The sequence below is a fragment of the Chlamydotis macqueenii genome, chromosome 5, assembly GCF_036417535.1.
Source record: "Chlamydotis macqueenii isolate bChlMac1 chromosome 5, bChlMac1.mat, whole genome shotgun sequence".
In the NCBI taxonomy this organism is placed as follows: Eukaryota; Metazoa; Chordata; class Aves; order Otidiformes; family Otididae; genus Chlamydotis; species Chlamydotis macqueenii.
In genome coordinates, this window is record NC_141560.1 from 14215507 (window position 1) to 14238703 (window position 23197).

The 23197-nt window shown below is 41.2% G+C and overlaps 1 protein-coding gene across 2 annotated transcripts in view; it reads left to right on the forward strand.

Moving 5' to 3' along the window:
• SETD3 (SET domain containing 3, actin N3(tau)-histidine methyltransferase) overlaps window positions 1–23197 on the forward strand; it is a 63319-nt gene that overhangs the window by 28359 nt on the left and 11763 nt on the right. For both annotated transcript variants that reach the window (XM_086750057.1, XM_086750058.1), the window contains exons 5-8: window positions 301–373; window positions 1974–2230; window positions 19231–19289; window positions 21199–21313. In XM_086750057.1, the coding sequence (XP_086606183.1) occupies window positions 301–373; window positions 1974–2230; window positions 19231–19289; window positions 21199–21313 (504 nt within the window). The remainder of the gene's footprint in view (window positions 1–300; window positions 374–1973; window positions 2231–19230; window positions 19290–21198; window positions 21314–23197) is intronic.

The following is a 23197-nucleotide window of genomic DNA, read 5'->3' on the forward strand; positions in this document are numbered from 1 at the left end:
GGTAGCTTTGAGGTTGTGTTAGCAGTTAGCAGTTCCAAACTGAAGCACTTTATTTTGTAGTCTAAGTGTCTTTGTTTTAAGCTTTATGTAATGCAGACTGGAACATTTGGTTACCATAATATGAAACATAGCATATTTGTTTAATTTGCAGTAGAAGAGAAGGAAGAATTTTGATGCAGAATAGTCTTGATCTAAAAAAAAAATCCAAAAAACCAAACCTGTACTTTAAAGATGGTGTATGTTTGAGACACTTGGCATATAATATAAATGCTAACTGACCCGATTTTTTCCTTTCTGTAGGCTGAAGAGTTATTTCTGTGGGTTCCTAGAAAACTGTTGATGACAGTTGAATCAGCTAAAAATTCAGTATTAGGTAAGAGCTTAAGAAAGTTCTTAAGCAAGAAGTTGAGGGATTACTCAATGGGAGACTTTCTTTTTTCAGCTGATCTCCTCTATTACAGGACTTGAGTATTGTGCTGACCATCAGGTTTGGAATACCTAGGAGCTTGAAGTGTCAGCGGAAAGAATTTAATTTTCCTCTTTCTGGCTGGGCACACTAGATATCTTTCAGAAGTGTGTGTGTTGTTTTGAACTGTGGTGGGTTGACGCTGGCTGGATGCCAGGTGCTCTATCACTCACCTCCTCAGCTGGATGGGGGGGGGAAAGTATAATGAAAGACTTGTGGGTCGAGATAAGGATACGGAGAGGATCATTCAATTAGTGTCACAGGCAAAAGAGACTTGACTTGGGGAAATTAGTTTAATTTATTACCAAACAAATCAGAGTAGAATAGTGAGAAATAAAATCATAAAACACATACCCCTCACCCCTCCCTTCTTCTCAGGCTCAATGTCAGTCCTGATTTTCTCTACCTCCTCCTCCACAACGGTGTAGGGGGACGAGGGGCTTGCGGTCAGTTCATCAGACATTCTGTGCCGCTCCTTCCTTCTCAGGAGGAGGACTCCTCACACTCTTCCTCTGCTCCAGTGTGAGGTCCCTCTCATGGGCGACAGTCCTCCACAAACTTCTCCAATGTGAGTCCTTCCCACGGGCTGCAGTTCTTCATAAGCTGCTCCAGCGTGGGTCCCTTCCACGGAGTGCAGTCCTTCAGGAACAGACTGCTCCAGCATGGGTCCCCTGTAGGGTCACAACAACTGCCAACAAACCCGCTCCAGCCTGGGCTTCTCTCTCCACGGGGCCACAGGTCCTGCCAGGAGCCTGCTCCAGTGTGGGCTTCCCACAGGGTCACAGCCTCCTTTGAGCAACCCCCTGCTCTGGCGTGGGGTCCTCCACGGGCTGCAGGTGGATCTCTGCTCCTTCATGGGCCTCTATGGGCTGCAGAGGGACAGCCTGCCTCACCATGGGCTGTACCACGGGTTGCAGGGGAGTCTCCCCTACTTCTTCATTGACCTTGGTGTCTGCAGAGTGGTTGCTCTCACATATTCTCAGTCCTCTCTTTGGTTGTGCAGTTTTTATTTGCCTTCTTAACCATGTTATCCCAGAGGCGCTACCACCGTTGCCGATGGGCTTGACCTTGGCCAGTGGTGGGTCTGTCTTGGAGCCAGCTGGCATTGGCTCTGTCAGACACGGGAAAATTCTAGCAGCTTTTCAGAGAAGCCACCCCTATAAGCCTCCCTGCTACCAAAACCTTGCCGTGCAAACCCAATACATGAACGCATATCATGTAGCTTGTATAACACTTGGAGATGTTGTGAGGTACTGAGAGTATTGTTCTAGTTTCTTCATGTCTTCCATTATGCAATTGTACATAAGGTGTTTACTGTGTTAAATAATTTGCTTAAATACCTTGTTAAATAACCATGTGGGCAGCTAAGTATTTCAGAAACTTGAAAAACTTTTTTTTTAGTTGGAAATTCTTACATATTATCTCATCATGTTCATTTAAAGTAAATCTAGGATGATATTTTCCACGGACAATTAATTTAATGCCTCACCTTTCTGGTTTAATTCAGGATCCTTGTATTCTCAAGATCGAATTCTTCAAGCCATGGGCAATATAACATTGGCATTCCATCTTCTTTGTGAGCGAGCTAACCCCAACTCTTTCTGGCTGCCCTACATCCAGACGCTCCCCAGTGAATATGACACTCCTCTTTATTTTGAAGAAGATGAAGTGCAGTATCTTCAGTCAACTCAGGCCATACATGATGTTTTTAGCCAATATAAAAATACAGCTCGACAGTATGCCTATTTCTACAAAGTTATTCAGGTAAGCATCTTAAATGTAGTATGTATTATATGTCGTTCTAATGATTATTGAGGAAGGTGTGAAAACAGTGGTGCCAAATAATAGAGCAAGTATATTGCTCTTAAAGGTTGTAATCATTAAAGCAATTTCCTGCGGTTTTTTGAACTGCCATTAAAATTTCACAGTTCAGTAGGCTTATGAATATATAAGAATGTATTTAGTTGGAGTGATTACTGCCCTTTGTTTGGCATTGGGTGAGGCTTCGTCTGGAATACTGTGCAGTTTTGGGCCCACCAGTACAAGAGACATATTGACAAACAGGAATGAGATCGGAGGAGGGCTATTAAGATGTCATTTGCTTCAGCCCTTTTTCCATACAAGGAGAGACTGAAGGAGCTGGATTTGTTTATTCTGGGGAAAGGGAGATAAGGGCTGATCCAATTATTGTTTCCAACTTGGTGTTGGTAGCCAGACTCCAGAAGTTTGCCTGTGGAAAGTTGGGCTGCATGACCTGCAGAGATCTACAACCTATGACTCTTTCAAAAATGTGTATTTTGCAGTAAGCAAAGTAAAATTATATTTGTTGATTGACATAGAATAAAGCCATTGCATATGTTGTATTTCCAATGACCGTGGATTAACTGTTGTTTTCTATTCTATTTAACATCATTATCTTGATTGCTTGCAAATACAAAGATAAAACCATCTGGTAACAATTTGAGTATGGGAAGGCTTGAGATGGGTGAACTTTTTATCATGTTCTGAAGTAATGATTTAAATTGAGTTTCTAAGATAGAACTGTTACTCTGATGTCTAGACATAATTGATGTTCTAAGTGAATGGTGATGTGTTGTTATCAAGGTAGTGCTCAATGTCTAAACATCCAAAGCTTTTTGTGGCACAACCTGTGTAAAAAGCATATGACTCTACATACTGAATTTCCACAATTATGTGATTTAGAGACATTTTTTTTTTGGCCATAGGAGAGGTCAGAAGACATAAAGCAATTCTGTTCTCCTTTAACATTATCAGAGTTCCAAAGCTTTCCTCTTTTTTTCAATCAACAAACACAGTGTCAATTTACCAAGTATAAGGAGTGGACTGATAAGTTTTGAAAACTAAAGTAATTGAAAATAGTGAGTGGAAACCAAACAAGATGCACTTCATTTTGAGGCAGGGACGTACATGGTAACAAGCCTTTAATACCTCTGCGCTATTATATGTTCTGTCTTACATTAGCAATTCTGTGGAAGCTGATATGGCAGCTCACGGAGGAAGACTTCTCAGTCTGATATTGTGGAGACTGATTCAGTTTGGTTTGATCTGCAGCAATGGGAAACCTTTGTGGAAATAATGTTTAAATAAATGGTGGTCATCTCTGAGACTTATATTAGTATACCCAAGACAGTGTTTAGTACTGTACTGTTGCCTTTTGTATGAATTTTTAAAATGTAGGTTCAGATCACTTGTGGTCAGAAATCTAGGTGAGATTTTTTTTTTTATTCTCCTGATGAATGCTTTTATTGCTTGTTTTATGTTCTTGTATAATACAGCTGATGTTTTGTGTCGAATGTGAGCATGAAGGTGAATCAGGTAGGAATAATTTGCTTTCTTTAGAGAATGAGTCATAATAAATATTAGGTACATTTTAGGTATGTTCTGGTTGTTTGGTGCCATGCTTCATCACTGCCACATAGCCACAATTTCACCTGAATGTTTCTGTAGTATTCAGTAAATGTCACATTAGGAAGATAACATAATTTCAACTGGCTCCAGGAGTGCCAAGTAAATGTACTGGGTACCTATTATTGATGTTTTTGCTGCAAACTCATGGAAAAGTTTTTAAACTTTTTGATTTCTGTTTCTGCTCTCAAAAATAAGAGCTTGTAATTTATGCAATGGTGGAGAAAAAAAAAGTTCATTTTTTAAAAAAGCCTCTTTCTTACCTAAAACAATTTTTCAGAAAAGCTGAAATGAATTTTAGTATAATCTTGCATGCACTCATATCATTTTCTGAAGAAAGTTGGCCCACAAAATACTAGTGTTAAGGGTAATGTTTTTGGAAAATTCATGAGCATATGGAAAAGGGAAGAAGAAGTGCAGAGAGAAAAATTCATCATATAAATGAAAAATAGCAAAACAAAACCACTGTCCTATGAAAGGCAGTGTACTTTGCAGGCTTTATGAATGTGAAAGTTAGATTTTTATATACCATCGTTTAATTCAATGCTACTACTGCTTTAGCATAAGCATTTCAAGGAAACGTGGTTATGTGACCAGGATTTTGATATTGCTTCAGGTATGCAGACTATTTTTTTTTTTTTAATTTACAAATACACTTTTTGAAATACAAAAATCTTATAACTATATTTACTTTCTTGATAGCTGTTCTGCTACAAAAAGTAAAACAAGCAGCATCTTGAAATAAAGGGTGTTTTGTTGATATTTGAAGACACTGAAAAAGGGAATATTTTGTGCAGACAAAATATTTTAATTCCTTTGCAGCATTTTTAGTCTGCAAAATGTTTCTAGTGGCTGAGGGAATAAAAAGGTTAACAAATCTTTTTTCTTTTTTTTTTTTCAAATGCTTCATTTTCTTTCAAAATAGATTTGCTAGACTGTTATGAAAATAATTTGGCTTCTGATAGGTGTGCAGTTTTAAACAGTTTGACAAGTGCTGGTCTGTTTTATTTCCCTAGCTTCTCCATAAGGGTGCCTTTCTTAGAACGCTGCAGTTCTCTTTCTCCAAGTGCTTGGTCTGAATGCACATGAAGAAGAATGGGCAGATTTATGCATTTCACAGCTGTTGCAAGCTAAACTGTAGTCTGGTTTGATAAGCAGAAACAGGTGGGATGTTGAGTAGACAAAAATAAACCCTTGAGCATGTTAGCCGTGCTCTGTAAACTGCACTGACACCTTTCTAAACATATGTAATTCAATAACTAAAAAATAGTTAAAAGTTCTTAAAGATGTACTTTAAAGGTGTGTTTGGCCTCTGCGTTGCTATCAAAATACAGTGAATGGTAAAAAAAAGTACTTTCATCACAGCAGACTTGTCGTTTGCAAGAGGTTTTTTTAGTTTGTTCCAAAGAGAAGTTTTGTAAACTACAGGGTTTTCCTTTCCCCTGGAAGGTATGCGAGTGGCTCCCATTAACATTTATGGGCATTGCATGCCTACTGAAGAGTGAACAGAGCCCAAATATTTATGGCTTAATGTTATTTTTTTTTTTTTTTTGTACACTGAAATGTGGTATAATAAGCACAAGAGGGAGCCATATAGTTTAGACATTCACAGTGAGATTACATTCCTAAAAAAAATATAACCAAGTTTGAACCTTTATTAAAAGAATATGCAGTGGTTTTCCTGTTTGACTTTCAGTTGCATCTGAGTGCCTGTTTGTAGTCTATTACAGAGAAGTTTTTGTAAATCAAAACAAGATAAGGAGTGCTTTTAGAGAAGGTGGAAGTGCCTGAACTTGCACACTATGGGTCTGAAGCAGTGTTTTATCTTCTCCCCAGATTTAGTAAAGGCTGTTACTAGTTGCCTTAATAAAGTACAATTTTATGATAATTTTAGTGACATTTTAAAATCTCTTGAGTAGCAGGTCTTGAAACTAGCAGAGCCCATCAGCCAGCCATAGCTTTTGCCATGGTAGCCAGCTGTATGCATTCATGGCACTCTAGGTGTAAGTAGTGTCTGTATGCAGCTGCTTCTCATGCACTGGGAAAAGGATCAGTTTTGCAGGATTGTCCAAGATGGCAGTTTGACATTGATTTAGTCGGTGGTTTTAGCCTATAGGCTCTGGGAAGTTGCCATCCAGTGGACCTTGACAAGCTAGAGAAATTGAGTGACAGTTGGTAAAATTCAACAAGAAGTGGAAAGTCCTGCACCTGAGGTGGAATGATCCCATGAATATGTTGGGGGCCAAGTTGACCATGACCCAGCAATGTGCCCTTGCAGCAAAAATGCAGCATCTTGGGCTGTATTAGGAGAAGTGTTGCCAGCACCTCGAGGGAGGTGATCCTTCCTCTCTTCTTAGCACAGGTGAGGCCATACCCAGAGTACTGTGTCCAGTTCTGGGCTCCCCAGTGCAAGAGATTGGTAAGTAAGAATTTTAAAATTAAACTAAATGGAGAAAGCAAAGTCACCTGTTTAACACTTTAGCAAGTAATTTTTTTTTTTACTCAGTTTTATGTTTCTTTGCTAAGTTAGTGAGCAAATACTTGCAAATGCTTTCTTTGCCTTCTGTCAACCTACTGCTACTCAAGAAGGCAGAAGCTGCCTCATGATTCACACCTTTTTTTTTTTTTTTTTTCCTTTTAATAGAATCTATTTGGTAAAGTCATTAATACTTTTAGGTAGTCTGGTTTGTATCCAGTGTTCTACAGGAACACTGTCATACCAGTTTTCTGACTAGTGTGTATTGACATCTGGACAGTGCTTGTGAAAGTATTACTGTAGTCCCACTGTGAATACAAATCTTGCAGTAATCTATTCATAGATGTTTTGATCTGTCTGTTTGCACTATTGGACGGAGAACTTAACTTCCTGGAGGCTGTAATCCTTTTTGATCAGATACAAAATTTAATTTATTATTCATATGAAATTTGACTAATTGATTTAGTGTGAATTAAATTCTAAAATCCAGTTATTAGCTGTTAGGCACTGGAATATAATTTTAGTTAGGACTTCTTAACATATTAAGTTCTAGATCTCAATATTATAGCATCTTTAAAATCTGGTATCACATTTGACTCTTCAATATTGGGTATATTAGGTGAGATTTCACATCTCTAGCTTAATTTTGACACCAGTTTTTGAGGTTGTGATGATACTTTCAATATGGCTTATGCTGCTCTTACATTATTTTTCTGTACTGTTTCTAATCTGTCCTATTCCAATAAGCATATGATTTTCCAGGTCAGTGTGAAGTAAAACATCTGGTCTCTCTCTGTACTTGGCTTTAAGATACCACCATTTAACTTTCATTTGCTAAATAATGTTTGACTTGAATGCAGACAAGTATATACTGCCTTTTAAAACACTCTGAACTAATCACATTTGTAAGTTGTTTATTATTTTAAGTTGATATAATAGCAAATATTCTAATGCTTCTGAAGAGTTCAACTAATATGCAGTCAAAAGCAAATGTATTTGGAACCAGGTAGGTCCTTAGGGTTCTCAGTCCCCCCCCCTGCCAGTTCATTTATTCTCATTGGCATGCCAAGCAAATAGCTTTGTTCAGAAGTGATGTCAGTGACACTGTAAAAAAAATGAGTGGAAGAAAGATGTCACAGTTGTGAAACCTATAAAAATCTTTTCCTTTTGTTTCCTTATCTACTATATGTGTCAGCTTAAGGAAAGATTTAAAATTCCATTGAGTGGGCAGTTACAGAGGTAAAAGTGTTGCTATTTAGATTTGCTTTGTCTGAATTTCAATGCCTGAGTTCTGCTTGATCAATAATAAATCAGTAGGCACTTAATAATGGAATATATTTATGCCTTTCTGTGTTTTTCCTCTCTGTGAGGGCCAAAATATTGTATTAATCTGTTTTGCTGGCAGCAAACTGAAGATTGACTGCATGCTTGTATGTGCCACTTAGTGCATCTACCGTAAGGTGGTTTAGACTTTGCAAACATGCGCCAAATTCCTGATTTTTGTGTCACTTCTGGTATATCTCACCCCGGCTGTGATGACAATAACGGCAGATCCTGGGGCTTCGTTGGGCCATTCCTGTGGCTGCCCCTCTCCATCACAGAAGCTGCTACAGGCTTTGCTTGGTTGCGTCTGTCCGTCTCAGACAAATGAAGAGCTCAAGTCCTTGCGTGGGTAGGAGGTCTGCTGCCTTCTTCCCCCGTTCCTTCCTCGCCTTCCACAGGAACACAGCGACAGCTCTGGGCTTTGAGCCAGCCGGACACAGGAGGAGGTGTTTGGCTGTTCGGGCAGCATTTGCTCCTCAAACAGCTGTTCCCTATCTCCTCCAAGGAAAAGGTGGCAGGCCATATGGAGGCATCCTGTGGTCCAGATTCAGCTAATGGGCGCCAGTTGGATCGTGCTGGCCTAGATCGAAATACAGGGACATCCCACTTGGTGTCTGCTATTTCTTACAGTCAGAATATTTTAAAGTTGGAGGAGGACAGACAGGAAAAAACATACATTTCATTTTAGATATAGATGTTATCTTTCTTTGGACATTCATTGTTAAGGTCTCCTAATCAGTAGGTTTTAATTTATTTTATATTCTGAATGGTTTGGATTCTGTTATACTTGCCGAAACGCCCTCTTTCCTCTAGAGGAACAGAGATGTACTTCAAAGCATATACGCAAGTGCTAAACAAAACTTGTTTCTGCACAGTTTAAACCACATCTGGGAGAAATAATACGTTCTTTTGTTAGCATTACGGGCTTTTAAAGTATTTTTTTGGAAGATGAGGTTCTCAACCACTCTTCTAGTTGGGAATACAGATAAGCCAATAGAGTGGAGAGGTTTTTTGTTTGCTTCTCTGTTAGTTGCTTTTTATGTTTTTATTTTTTTTTTAACCAAGTTACACTTTCTGGGGCAGTTGAGTTTATTCCCTAGAGATGTTGTCTGTGTTTTTTGTGGAAGTGAGTGCCTCAGCAGACATCAGGAGATCATCATGCACTTATAAGTATACTTTCTCATATAAAGTTTGTACTTACTGTGCAGATTTAATATTTTTCCTGATATAACAGCAGTTACAAATGTTCCATAAATGTAAAATATGATAACAAGCTGATGTTTGTTATAATGGAATACTCAAAGGATGTATTCTTTAAGCACTGCAAAATTATACAGGGGACTTATCTTTGTTAAAATTAGTAATTTAACTAAATTACAAAGTGGATTATCCTCTTCAGTCAGACCCAATGCTAATACTCCACACAGTAGGAGATTGATATGTTGCTAAGTAAACCAAAGTTTATTTTCTTGTACTATGGTTTGAATGTGAGTTGAAGAGGAAGTGCTAAGTTTTTTTGGTTTGGATGTGTGTGTACTATAGTCCCAGTACATCTGATTCTGGGACTTACCGTGCCCTGTGTGCAATGCCGGTTGTGCAGTGCGGTACGATCGTGATCCAAGCTTCCGCTGAAGTGGCTCCTGGTATGAGTTATCTGTAAACTTGAGTAGTCGAATCACAGGTAACAAAACTTTGGCCGTACTGCATAATATTAATGCTTTTAGGCAACTCTTGGGATGTGGAGTGGTTGTGATTAGGAAATATTGTCCCAGTCCTTTTAAAGCAGTTGAATTTGGACTTTCCATTACAGCATTTTATTTGTGGCTTGTGATTCATTGAATCAGTCATGGAGCTGCGTGATGAATTTGTGCATGAACATAGTGCATGTGTTGCACTAAACAAAGTGAACAAGGTAAACCTTGTGCCTCAGGAGGAGCCTAAAGAGCAAATGATAGGTCCTAGTCTGCAGGCATAGACCTTTGCAAGGAAACTCTTTACTGTAGCTGTCTTACTGTACCTGCATCAATAAAGTACAACGGACTCAAACTATCAGTTTAAGGCTCAACAGGAATACCTAACTTGTATTTCATGAGGAGATCTACCACAGCGGATAATGTACCTAGTGTGTCTTTCTGTTACATGAATGGGGATGGGATGAACAGGGGAGGCTGTCATGGCAAAACATGCCCAGTCTCGGGCCAGCTTGCTCTGCCACTTCATTGCTTCAGCCCTTAGTGGGGCTGCATTCAGCTCTAGGTGATTTTGTGAAAGGACAAGAAAAGGTATAGAAAACTTGGTCACTAGTTTAAATGTCATATGTGAGTGCCTTCTTTTCTGGGAAAGATTAGTATTTTAGAATTCTGTATGTTAGGTACTATTCTGTAAATTGAATGATCAAGAAGTAGATGTTAAAAAGTCCATCGCTGTCTTGCCTCTGTTTAATAATGGAGATGTCACAGGATTGTAGGCAAGGTACTGGTTTGCAGTCAGTTGAAAACAATTACTGTGTACTCCATCAGAAAATAGTAATGTCCACTTCGCATGTGAAGTGTGTTGTCAGTCCTTCAGACCCCTCAGTTAGTAGTTGATGTCATGGTCTGAGTTGTCTGTTATGCCACTGCTGTCTCATTAACTAAGAACAATTTTTACAGGTAGAAGGTACAGGAAAAGGGACTGTGCAGTTAAATTCCATTGCACCAGAAGGAGTCATTCCTCTCTGCTTCCGCTACATGAATCCCCTAATAGTCTGGAACAGTGCTTTCTTGTGTAAATTGGCGCAAAGTAAATAAAAAATACTGACATAAAGAATAAGCAAGAATGCTCTTTAGATTGAGTAAGTTTCAATCCTGTGGTACCTTTTTAATTTTAAGATTTGTTCTATTAGCTGTTGCAAAGTAGGATGATATTTCTTCCATTATAAAAAGTCATATAACAACACAGGTTTGTGGGCATAATTCCTAGTGCTTCATGAATTAGGCTGTTTGAAAAATTCAGAACATGCTTCTGTAGTTATAAACTGTTATTACAAAGTAAAATAAGCTTTGGCTTTGTCTCCTGCCCTGTACAGTGAACTGACTTTCCCTTGTTAGGTTAGGCAGCATATGTCCAACGGAAAAAGTGAGTTCTTGTTTCCCTGTATATCACTGGGATCCTCCATTCTGAATTCTTTATTTTACTTAGCTTTAGGCCAGTTAAAGCCTCAGCAGCTCCACAGAGAGGAGTTTCTCTTCAAGGCTGCTGCTTCAAAGGATTTCCAGAGCTGGGAAAGGGACAGTAACCAGCAAATGCTGACAGATCTTCCCGCTTCTGGCCCTGAAAGTGTGTGTGAGTGTGTGGTGTGTGTTTGTGTTTTTGTACACCTACACATTGGCCTGAAACCATCATGTAGCATCCGACAAGGTTCATAACGAAATCTCTCAATGCTAATGAGCGCATTGGAAAGAGGGGAGAATCTGCAAAGAAGGGGAGGAAAAAAACAGTTTGGTCAAAAGGAACAAACCCTTGGGCTTTATGTTCAAAGGAATGAAAGTTAACAAGGTGGAAGCTTAAACTGGTTTTGGCTCTAACTGTTTCAAGTACCCTTAGTGCTTTGGGGACTGGGAAGGGGGTGGAATGATGGCCTCAGTGTAATCTCAACACTTGGTATGATGCTTTCCTGAGATAGAAATGGAGCTGTCTCTACTTCAGTGGTACACAAGAGGTTTTTGAGAATATTGAAATCTGATTTAGTAATATTGATGCAGTCATTGCCCACAACTTTGCCTTGGACTTGCGAGTACTTGAAATATTCTTCACAGAAATCCAAGCATCTCTGTGTTTACAAACTCAGGAAACCAACAAATCAAGGATTTTTTTTTAATTATGTATTACAGTGGAGTAGTAGATTACTCTGATGGTCAGCTTATCTCAGCTGAGAGGTGGTGTCTTTTTAAAAAAAAAAATAACACTAACTTTGATCACATACAGTGATTCAATTGATTTTGTTTTACTCAGAGTATACAAGGGCTAATGGTACGAAGGAATATAGTGCCCAATATGCTTTGACACCAAAATACATCAATTATTTTCAAGACATCTAGTAGCACGCATATGATCACTGATTTAACACTATGTAAACTTTTGTACTCTTAATTTTAACTTAGATATTTTGTTGCATTTTACATTAACAGGACTTGTACTTTGCATTATTTGGTAAACAAGCAAATATTAAGCTAATTTTAATGGAAATTCCTTGTCAAGATTAGGAGCTCTAATAAATGAGCTTTGGCATTTTGTGATTGAATGGGGTGAGGGGTTGCAGCCTCTAATAGTCTGGCCACTCTTTTACAGGAGGTTAATCCCCTTGCAGGCTGGATAGCAGAAGTGAAGGTTATGATGGCTTCTCCACTGGAAAGGCACCTACCCTTTCTACATTGAAGCCTTCATACTATTCAAATGAAAACAAGTATTCTTCCATTCTCAGAAGTGGAGGAGTCCTCTAGCATCTAGTTTATAAGACTTGAGAATCATTATAGAATCATAGAATCATAGAATGGTTAGGGTTGGAAGGGACCTTCAAAGGTCATCTAGTCCAACCCCCCTGCAAGGAGCAGGGACATCCCCAACTAGATCAGGTTGCTCAGAGCCTCATCCAGCCTGGCCTTGAACGTTTCCAGAGGTGGGGCCTCCACCACTTTTCCGGGCAACCTGTTCCAGTGTTCTATAACTCGCATCGTAAAAACTTTTTTCCTAATTTCTAATCTAAATCTACCCCCCTCTATTTTAAAACCATTACCTCTCGTCCTATCGCAACAGGCCTTACTAAACAGCCTTTCCCCATCTTTCTTGTAGACCCCCTTGAGGTACTGGAAGACCGCTATCAGGTCTCCCCGGAGCCTCCTCTTCTCCAGGCTGAACAGCCCCAACTCTCTCAGCCTGTCCTCATAAGAGAGGTGCTCCAGCCCTTTTATCATCTTCGTGGCCCTCCTCTGGACCTTCTCCAACTGGTCCATGTCCTTCTTATGTTGGGGCCTCCAGAACTGGACACAGTACTCCAGGTGGGGGTCTCACCAGGGCAGAGTAGAGGGGGAGAATCACCTCCCTCGACCTGCTGACCATGCTTCTCTTGATGCAGCCCAGGATGCAGTTGGCCTTCTGGGCCGCAAGGGCGCATTGCCTGCTCATGTTAAGCTTCTCATCCACCAGCCCTCCCAAGTCCTTCTCCTCAGGGCTGCTCTCAATCCATTCTCCGCCCAGCCTGTATTTGTGCCTGGGATTGCCACGACCCAGGTGCAGGACCTTGCACTTGGCCTGGTTGAACTTCATGAGGTTGGCACGGGCCCACCTCTCCAGCCTGTCAAGGTCCCTCTGGATGGCATCCTGCCCTTCCAGCGTGTCGACGGCACCACACAACTTGGTGTCGTCGGCGAACTTGCTGAGGGTGCACTCTATCCCACTGTCCATGTCGCCAACAAAGATGTTGAACATGGCCGGGCCCAGCACAGACCCCTGAGGGACGCCACTCGTGACCGGTCTCCACGTGGACATTGAGCCGTTGACCACCACTCTCTGAGTGCGGCCATCCAGCCAACTCCTTATCCACCGAGTGGTTTGTCCATCAAACCCATGTCTCTTTAGTTTAGAGAGAAGGATGTCGTGCGGGACAGTGTCAAAAGCTTTGCACAAGTCCAGGTAGGTGATGTCAGTTGCTCGTCCCTTGTCCACTGATGCCGTCACCCCATCATAGAAGGCCACCAGATTGGTCAGGCATGATCTGCCCTTGGTGAAGCCATGTTGGCTGTCTCCAACCACCTCCTTGCTCTCCATGTGCCTTAGCATGGTTTCCAGGAGAATCTGCTCCATGACCTTGCCAGGCACAGAGGTGAGGCTGACCGGCCTATAGTTACCTGGGTCTTCCTTATTCCCCTTTTTAAAAATTGGGGTTATATTCCCTCTCTTCCAGTCATCGGGGACCTCACCAGACCACCACGACTTCTCAAATATGATGGCCAGTGGCTTGGCAACTTCATCCGCCAGTTCCCTCAGGACCCGCGGATGGATCTCATCAGGACCCATGGACTTGTGCACCTTCAGTTTCCTCAGATGATCCCGAACCTGCTCTTCGAGTACAATGGGCAGTTCTTCATTCTCACAGTCCCTGCTTGCACCTTCTACAGCTTGGGCGGTGGGACAGGAACTCTTGTCGGTGAAGACTGAGGCAAAAAAGTCATTGAGAACCTCAGCCTTCTCCATGTCCTGGGTAACCAGGACACCAGTTCCCTTCTGGAGGGGGCCTACATTTACCCTGGACTTTCTTTTGTCCCCTACGTACCTATAAAAGTTCTTCTTGTTGCATTTTATATCCCTGGCCAGATTCAGTTCTGCCAGGGCTTTGGCCTTCCTTACCTTATCCCTGGCCACTTGCGCAGCCTCTTTGTAGTCCTCCCAGGCTACCTGTCCCCACTTCCACGCTCTATAGGCTTCCTTTTTCACTTTCAGTTGGTCCAGGAGCAACTTGCTCATCCACGCCGGCCTCCTGGCCTTTTTGCCCGACTTGTTTTTCATTGGGATGCATCTCTGCTGAGCTTGGAGGAGGTGCTCCTTGAATATAGACCAACTTTCCTGGGCCCCTCTTCCCTCCAGGGCCGCCTCCCATGGCACTTGGCCCATCAGGTCCCTGAAGAGGCCGAAGTCCGCCTTCCTGAAGTCTAGGGCAGAGAGCTTGCCATGTATTTTCCTTGCTGCCCCGTGGATCTTGAACTCCACCATGTCATGGTCGCTGCAGCCAAGGCTGTCCTTCAGTTTCACATCCCCTACCAGCCCCTCCCTGTTGGTGAGCACAAGGTTGAGCATGGCACCCCTCCTTGTAGGCTCCTCTGTCGCCTGCAGGAGGAAGTTGTCATCCACGCATTCCAGGAACCTCCTGGACTGCCTGTGCCCTGCTGTGTTGTCTCTCCAACAGATGTCAGGGTGGTTGAAGTCCCCCATGAGGACCAGGGCCTGTGACCGTGAGGCTGCTCCTATCTGCCTATAGAGCGCTTCATCTGCTCTGTCCTCCTGGCCAGGCAGCCTGTAACAGACCCCCACCGTAACGTCCTCTGTCCGTCCCCATGCTCTAATCTTGATCCATAACCTCTCTGTCAGCTCCTCCTCCATCCCCACGTGGAGCTCCACACACTCCAGCCGGTTGCTGATGTAGAAAGCAACACCCCCTCGTCTCCCCTTCCTGTCTTTTCTAAAAAGCCTATACCCCTCCATGTTGACGCTCCAGTCGTATGTGTCATCCCACCACGTCTCCGTGATGCCAATGAGGTTGTAGCTCTGCTCGTGTGCAAGCATCTCCAGCTCTTCCTGTTTATTCCCCATGCTGCGTGCATTGGTATAGAGACACTTCAGCTGGGCCCCCGACAAAGCCGACTTGCTGGCTGGAGCGACATGGGTGCTATTGCACCACAGTTTAGGTTTATTTGCACTTATCTGTGATCCTTCCTCAGCTTCTGGACCCTCGGTGCTGGCGCTGGCGCCATGCTGACAGCAGTGGGCTGAACTGTGCTCCCCCTCCCCCAGCAACACTAGTTATCTTGTGATGTCCATCCAAAAATACGATGGAGAAATTACTAGCACAAAGGCCCCTATGCGGGCATCAGGAATTTTGATTTCTTGTGAGACACTGAACATGAGACGCAAACCCCTGGATATTACTGCTTCCCAGAAAGAAAATGGTCTGAAAGTGTCTTCCCCCTCCTCCCCACCCCCCCAGTTGCCATACTGAGTAACTGGCTTCTAGTCTGATAGTGTTTTAGGTGACTAGAATAACAGTCTGTCTCTTTCCGCAGTGGCTGCAGACAATCTGGCAGCAATCACTGTTACTTTTTAATATTTCTGGTTATTTTGAGATATCCTCCAAATGTCTCAAAGAAGGCTTGGAACACTGAAGGGGAAGAAGCATGGGTTTTTTTTTCGTTTGGTTTGTTGTTTTTTTTGGGGTTTGTTTTTTTTTTTTTTTTAGAAATAGCAGCATCAAGACGAAAATAAAATTCAGCATGCCACTATTTGTTTTTGCAGTGGTCATCACCCTGATTGCCAGCTCTGACAATATTTTCACAGAAAGGGTAACTAAATAGATGGTATTTGTTCTTTACAATACTCTTTCAGTAGAATGTCAGGACCTGCATCTAAATGAATACATTCACATTTTCATGTTCCCAGTTCTTATTTAAAGCTTCCTCTCCTAACTTTCTGAAACTACTTCATACAGACTTGGTAAGTTAAAATTAGGGTTTGTGTAGCAGATAATGTCACATTTCAAAGTTAATCTGTAGAGACTTAGCTGCGTGAACCTATAAAAATTAGATCTGGAGGGTTTTTTTATGTATTAAATGCTTGTTTAGTTTAAATATGTCTGTATCTTTTTTTGATTAGCCTGAGCAATTTGCATGCTGTGCAGCAATCATCTTCTATACTTTATTAAATATCTGTCAATTATAAATATCAAGGTTTTACATTAATGTCAAGATAGTACATCAAAAATTCATGGAATATGTGATTTTTTTTTTCAAGGGTATTTAATACTTAATGCATTTGTGTCATTTTTCTTTCTAGATATATTGACAGGTTTTATTAAGTGTTTGTTAGGGAGATTTCATTTTTACCAAGGGACTATGAAGAGAAGCTGCATACTAAATCAATTTTTTAATCAGAATATTGTTCTTTTGTGTGTGTCTTCAGATTCTTGTAATCTATAGGGTTTTTAAGATAGGTAGTAAAATAGTCCAAGTCAGAAATCTAACATGATCAAATACACTGATGTATCTTAACTTTAAAATAGCTACTAGAGTATTATACCGTGGAATCAGTATGGTAATTATGTACACTGGATTTTAGTCTGCCTTGTGTCTTTTAAGACCATATATTTTGTCCTTTACTGTAATTTACTAGTGGTTTTATGTGAATTATGCCTGGATGGTCTCCATATAGGGGCAGTTCCAAAGTTTCACTGATTTCCGAACGGGGAGGGTTACAGGCCATTTGGAGGCATCCGGAATCTTGCGTGTTGAAGATGACTCGTTACAGAGCGACTGCTTATGTCAAATGAACAATTCACCTCACGGCGATCTGCTGATTCGGTGCAGATTTTCCTCACGGAGAGCAGCCTGTATCTTGCCTGTATCTTGCTTCCTGTCGGTATTTGGTCCCAGTCAGGGCCGAGCGCGTTGGCTGGCACTCGCTGTAGGAGCTGCGCACAAGTATCGTGTTTAACCCCTAAAAATCGCGTTTACACTCTTAAGCCCTTTGTAGTCTCTGTTAATGCCTTTTTAGTTGTAGTGTGTTAGGACCACAGTAATTATTGCTGTTTCCAAATAACTTAACTCCGTTGAAAGAAGCTCTTTGGGGAGAGTGAGGAGAGCGGGCAAGGGCAGAGGTGATCCGTTTGCGTACCTGGGGTCTTTCTCCTGCGGTAAACCTGCCGGACCCCGCGGCTGCAGGAAGGCAGGGCTCGCGTACGCTGAAGGCGCGTTCCCCACCGCCGGCATTTCGGACTGTGGCGGTGACACCCGCGGGCCGCCGCGGAGGAGTTTCTTTTTAGCGCGTTTGCCGCTGCGGGCCGAGCGGGCGGCGGAGCGGGGCGCTGTCGCGGCGGCGCCGGCAGGTGGCAGTGTCGGCCCGCGCGCGCGCGACGCGGGGCGGGGCCGGCGCGGGGGCGGGGCCGGGCGGCCAGGGCCTGGGCCGCAGAGGGGCGGCGGTGCCGGGCGGGAGGCGTCGGCGCGCGGTCTGCCGCGAGAGGGAGATGGGGGTGCTCGAGGCGCCCGAGCTCCTGTGACGTACGCTGCCCCCTCCTTTGAGAACCTCCGGTGCGGAACGAGGTCCCGACTTTTCACCACCGGTGGTGACGTAGCAGCTGAAAACGTTATGGTATTTCTGCAGTCGAGCTGATCGGCTTACGTGGCTCGCTGCCCCTGCCGACTTCCAGATTAATAATTCTAGAAATAAAAGTCGAAATCAGGTTGTCACAGAGCCATGGGACAGGATGGTGTTTGAGTGTAAGAGCTGCTCTGCTGCAGCAGAGATTCCTCCCGATGTTCATTCCGCTGGGTTTCGGTCCTGGTTCTGTACTGGATGTTTTTGTGAGAAGAAATAACTCTGCAAAATGTGTTGATGCAACTGAACTCGGGGAAATCCCTTCTGCACTGACCAGTCAGTTCCCATCGATGTGAATGAAGATGTTATGGAAATGCAGAGTGCTTCGAAAGGAAAAAAAGTGAGGGAAGGGCGGCGCTGGAATTGTGCGCTCCTGTGGTGTTTCAGAGAAAGGCCACCCAAAGGGTTAACTGGAGGGGCTGGGGGCGAGCAGGCACCTGGGACCTCACACCCAACTGGCAGTCTTTTGTAATATATAATTTGCCTAAAATTGCGCACTGAGCACAAGCTTTTGTTTTCTAATTGATTTACGGTTTGAGCCACTTTTACCTCATCCCCTACTGTCCTGCACAGGCTGCCAGCAAGTACATTACAGTGAGAAATGATGAATTACCGCGCACTTGCGATGCTAATGCATCCAGGGAGGAAAGAGCTGCGTACTACGCGGAGCTTCGTGCATTAGGAGTGTCGCAAAGATAGAGCTGTGCAAAAAATCATTTGTATCTTCTGAAATAACCGTTTGATCATTTGCTTCAATTCGTCTCTGAGACTTAATTGAACCTGAATATTAAAATTTATGCTGTTATGGCTTTCCATTTGTGAACTGGGACAAAGTTCTAAAGAAAGTGTGCAAGTGTGGGCTTAAAACCACCTGTATTTGTGAAACTTTTAGTAAATTAATTGTTCAGAAAAGGGACAGGTATTACAGCTTCTTGAAGCCTTTTAAAAATCTAAATATTGTGCTTGTTAATGGCAACTGCAGTATGTGCTCTCGAATGGCATTGCTCCACTTTTAGATGGGAAAATGTGTAGATGGCTTACTGTAAGTACTATCTAATCGATGTTTGTCACCAAAACTATTTAAATATTTTAATCTGTTTTGTTTCAGAGGTGTACATCTGTACTGAATACATCTGTACATTCAGTACATCTTGTGCTGAATAAAAGCTTTACAGGTATCAAGGAAGAATTGAAAATCTTGTATGTATAATTTTTACTTGCATTTGTGAAATACCTTACTGATATCCCAGAGAAAAGGAAAAATGTGGAAGTTGGTGAAGCCTAATACGTGCTTATTGTCTGATTTCTTTCGCCCACCCAGCACCACAGGCTGGGTTTTGTTTTACCTTCACATACTCAGTCCACCTTAAAATTTTTATTTTTGTACAATGTCTGTGGGTTCCAGTCTTGAAATATGAAGAAACAGATTTATGGCGGCTGCTGGGCACAACAAATTAAGTTGACAGTGATGTATGAGAGCATAATAGCATGATGATCCCTCTGTAGCGCGGCTGGACGCCTCCTGCTTCATTTGGCTCTTGTTAGGATCTGTTAGGCAGCTAAATAATGAAATTCTGCTGACTGATTTCTAATTTCTCTTTTCTTTCTCTTTTCACCTTTTTCTGAAACTTGCATTTCCCAGACCCATCCTAATGCCAGCAAACTGCCCTTAAAGGATTCTTTCAGTTATGACGACTACAGGTTGGTCTTTTAATTCTTTGGGTTTTTTGTTGGTTTTTTTTTTTGTTTTTTATTTGTTGGTTGTTTTTTTTTTTTAATACAGTGAACTGTAGGACCCTGGAAATGCATCATTGGTGGGAAAGCCCTATTGTTATTGAAATGTTAAATGTAGGATTTAGTACTAATACACTTCCTTAATGAAGAAGAAAGTAAAATAAATATGCAGGTTTTAATTGTTACAAAGGAATAGTCATTATGAACAGTTAATTTAGCCAACTGGCACACATAGGCTGAGATTAGTAAGGTAATTCGTTGTTTCTTAAGAAAACAATTCAGTTGATGTTACAGGAAGTTTGGGTTTGGGTCTGGGGATATTTTTGAAATGTCTGTTTTTTATAAAAGGCTTTACTAGCACCTAGTAGTAAAAACTAATATTTACAGTGGCTGTTGAACAGGAGAGCTGGAGAACTTAAGCTGTACTCATGAAGCATGAGTGTCACTTGGAGGTGCTATAGGAGGTGACATAATTAAGATAAAAATAAGAATAATTAAGATAATGAGAGCTTTAATTCTGCTGGGTGATTAAAATAGCATGAATAAAAGGCATTCATGAGGTCTTACAGGGATTTTTTTTTTTTTGCCTAGTTTTACTTCTGGGTAAGTCTGAAAGTGGGGTTTCCAAAGCGTGCCTCCTTCACTTACAAGGTCACAGAGGAACGTGCCAACTTAATGTGAAGTGGTCTGAAATTTTGCAGATAAAGCAGAACAATTTAAAAGACACATATTGCTATTATGTTTCAAACAGTGTTTGTATATCAGAGTTGTCCACAATTTTAACTTGCTTTTTTAGAAATTAAGCAGATTTCAATTTGATGGTATCTTTCTAAGAAATCTCTAGTCCTTCTGAAAATCCTTCTGAAAGTCTGATTCTGTATATTAAATACTTGTTAGTAGTGGAGTTAGCGGAGGTTAAAATAATTTTTACCTTCTGCTGGTGGTGTTCTTTGCCCGCCCCCCCCCCCAAAACGAGTGTATGTATTAAGATCAGAACATAGTGAAACTAAGATTATTCTGTTCCCTCTGGCATTTAATATTAATTTTTGTCTGAAATAAAATAAAAAATAGATTTTAGAAAATAGTGACATGTTAAGTTTTTCTGAAGATTCTTAAGTTTGAACAGGTAGCTGGCATTTCCTTTGCTTAACCTGAGTTGGAAGGGTTTTGAATTATGTCCGTGTGCTAAACTCTGTTATGCTTTCTCTATTCTTTTTACCTGGATATCTGTTTGGGGTGTTAGGGCTTTTTCCCCCTCTTCATTCTGTTAAGCGGAAAATTTAGCAATACTAATCTAAGCCGAAAGTTTGCAAACTGAAGGGAAGCACTTACCAAAATATCATGCATGTGTCAGGTGATGACACTGGTTTCCATTCATGCAGTACATAAGCTTTTTAGGGAGCAAGGGGAGAAAATACCTCCTAGCTCTTACAAGAGTCAACACATAGATGAGAGCTACTGCTGGCAAGCAGTAGCTGTGAACTGCTCTGAAGCCTGCAGGAATAGCTGACCCCAGGTTTGGGATGTGTGATGAAAAGTAAGTGTGCGGTGAAGGGTTGGGGAAGCAGAAGGTGACGTGGGAGTGGGTCCCAGTTGAGGCAATGGAAGATATGAAGGTTCTGTGGCAAAGGGTGCAGAAGAGGGGTAAGATTGCAGTCCTGATTTGGGAATTGATCTGTGTGCATGTCTTAGAAACCTAGGAGATGCTGCTTCTCCTGCAAGTGGTATTGCCTTCTACTGCTACTACAATTGGTGTGATCTTTAAGAAGACTAAGTTTGGAAACTCCTAGCCTAAATGATTGCTTCAGGTTGGACTACAGCCAATCATATATTGATGTTTTGAACATTGACCATCTAACATTTTTAATTTTTATAGATGGGCTGTTTCCTCTGTCATGACACGGCAGAACCAGATTCCAACAGAAGATGGTTCCAGGGTTACATTGGCTCTAATACCTTTATGGGACATGTGTAATCATACTAATGGACTGGTAAGGATTTCTTCAGTGTTACTGAAAGACTTTAGGGCTTAAGTATTTAGCCTTTCAACTAATGTAGAATAGTTTAATAACACTTTTCATTATGCTTCTTAACACAGCTATTTTATCTTCTCAAGTGACCTTAAAAAAACTAATATCTGAAAGAAAGATTTGTTAGTTTCTTAAATGTCTTAGGATAGCTTTTCAGAGAGAACTTTCTTAATCTAGAGTAAACTTGAGAAGTGAGTGCATACTTGCATATAGTTATGGCTCATGTATATATAAAATACCTTTAAAAGTTTTCAGTTACGCGATGCCTTTTTTTCCTAGCCAAGTTTGACATGGAGTTTTGTTTCTGACAAGCTGAAAAAGATTCATGGTACTGGATAGATTTGTTCTGAGAACAGATAGGAAAGCAGACAATGATGGAGGTTGTCTCTTGTAGATGCCACTAGGGAAAGTGGTTAGAAATTTGTGACTAAGAAATACCGCCTGCTCTCCTAACCATGCCCAAAGAGCCTTGTTACGGAGACAGCAGCAACAAGAACAAAGCCTAGTTCAGCCAAAACAGTACATCTGTTACTACATCAAAGAAATAAAATGCAAAAATACTACTTTGGGGCATATTAAACATTTAAAAGGTGACATAGGTATATAGAAAGTCAGACCTGCTGACATTTTGGCTTACGTGAGCTAGTTCAGAGGATGAGGTCTTGATTTCATTAACAGGCTAGCTGATGTTGAAGTGAGGAAATGGAAACTCCTAAGAGGATGGTTTATCAGTGTCAGTTAGCCAGTCTCATGTACACTTCAAAATTCATACCCTCTAATTGTGTTTCCAGTAGATAGTATTATTTATTGTAAGCAGTGAATATGACCGTACTATTCAAGTAACCTGGTTGTTTTGTGGGAAAATTGATCTGAGTGTTAGGACAGCAGCGTGTGTTAGTCTTGTTGGTATAAGAAAAGCCCAGTTTAAATGAACAAATTGTAAAACAAGTTGTTTTTCACTAGATGTGTAGCTGATTTATTGTTATTATGACTGTACCAAATACAGCACAGTAGGCTAGGCTACAAAGTTACAAGTGTTTGGGGTTTTTTATTTATTTGTTTTTCCTTTTTATAAGATGATTACATGTTGTTCTTTAACAGTGATTCTTGCCTTTCATTATTTGTTATGCAATCTCATAACTTTGATTTAGCAATAAAGCTTGTATGAGAGTCTCCAGTATAAAGAAAATTGCTCAAAATTCAGAAACTTATATTTTTGTAATGTAAGTCTTAGCTGCAAGCATCAGTGCTTCCTGTACCCTTTTCCTGCTGGGCATCTCTTTCAGATGCTTTTGCAGAGACTTGTCTGTATTCATTAGACAGCTCTTAATGAATGCCTTCAAAGTTGGGATTAGAGGAAAGAGGAAGAGAATTAAGGTTCCGGGAGGGAAAAAAAATTAAGTAGCCTATATTAAAAGAGCAGCTAGTTATGTTGTTTTAATCATTCAAACTTCTATTTAAATTGATAAAGTAATTTTTATTTTGATTATGCTCCTTAACAATGGGTTTGATATGGAGCCAGCCTCTGGAGCCAAACCTGCTAGTGCAGTAATATATCAGAGTTGGAAGCATTTTTTTAATGCTGAAGTGTATCCTAAAGGGCAGGAGGGGTGGTGTGTGCTGAACTTAAATATTTTTGTATGTATATACAGCATTTACTCATTTGTTTGTATTTACAGAAACTAGTATAGATGTTTCTAGATTTAGGAAGGACAGACAACAGTAATATTGATAATAGGCTAAGAAAAGTTACTAAACCTATTTCTGTTGTGTGTTGGTTTCCTTATACTATTAGAAATCGGGAAAAAATCTGCTAAGATAGCTGCTAAGAAAAACAAAATAAAA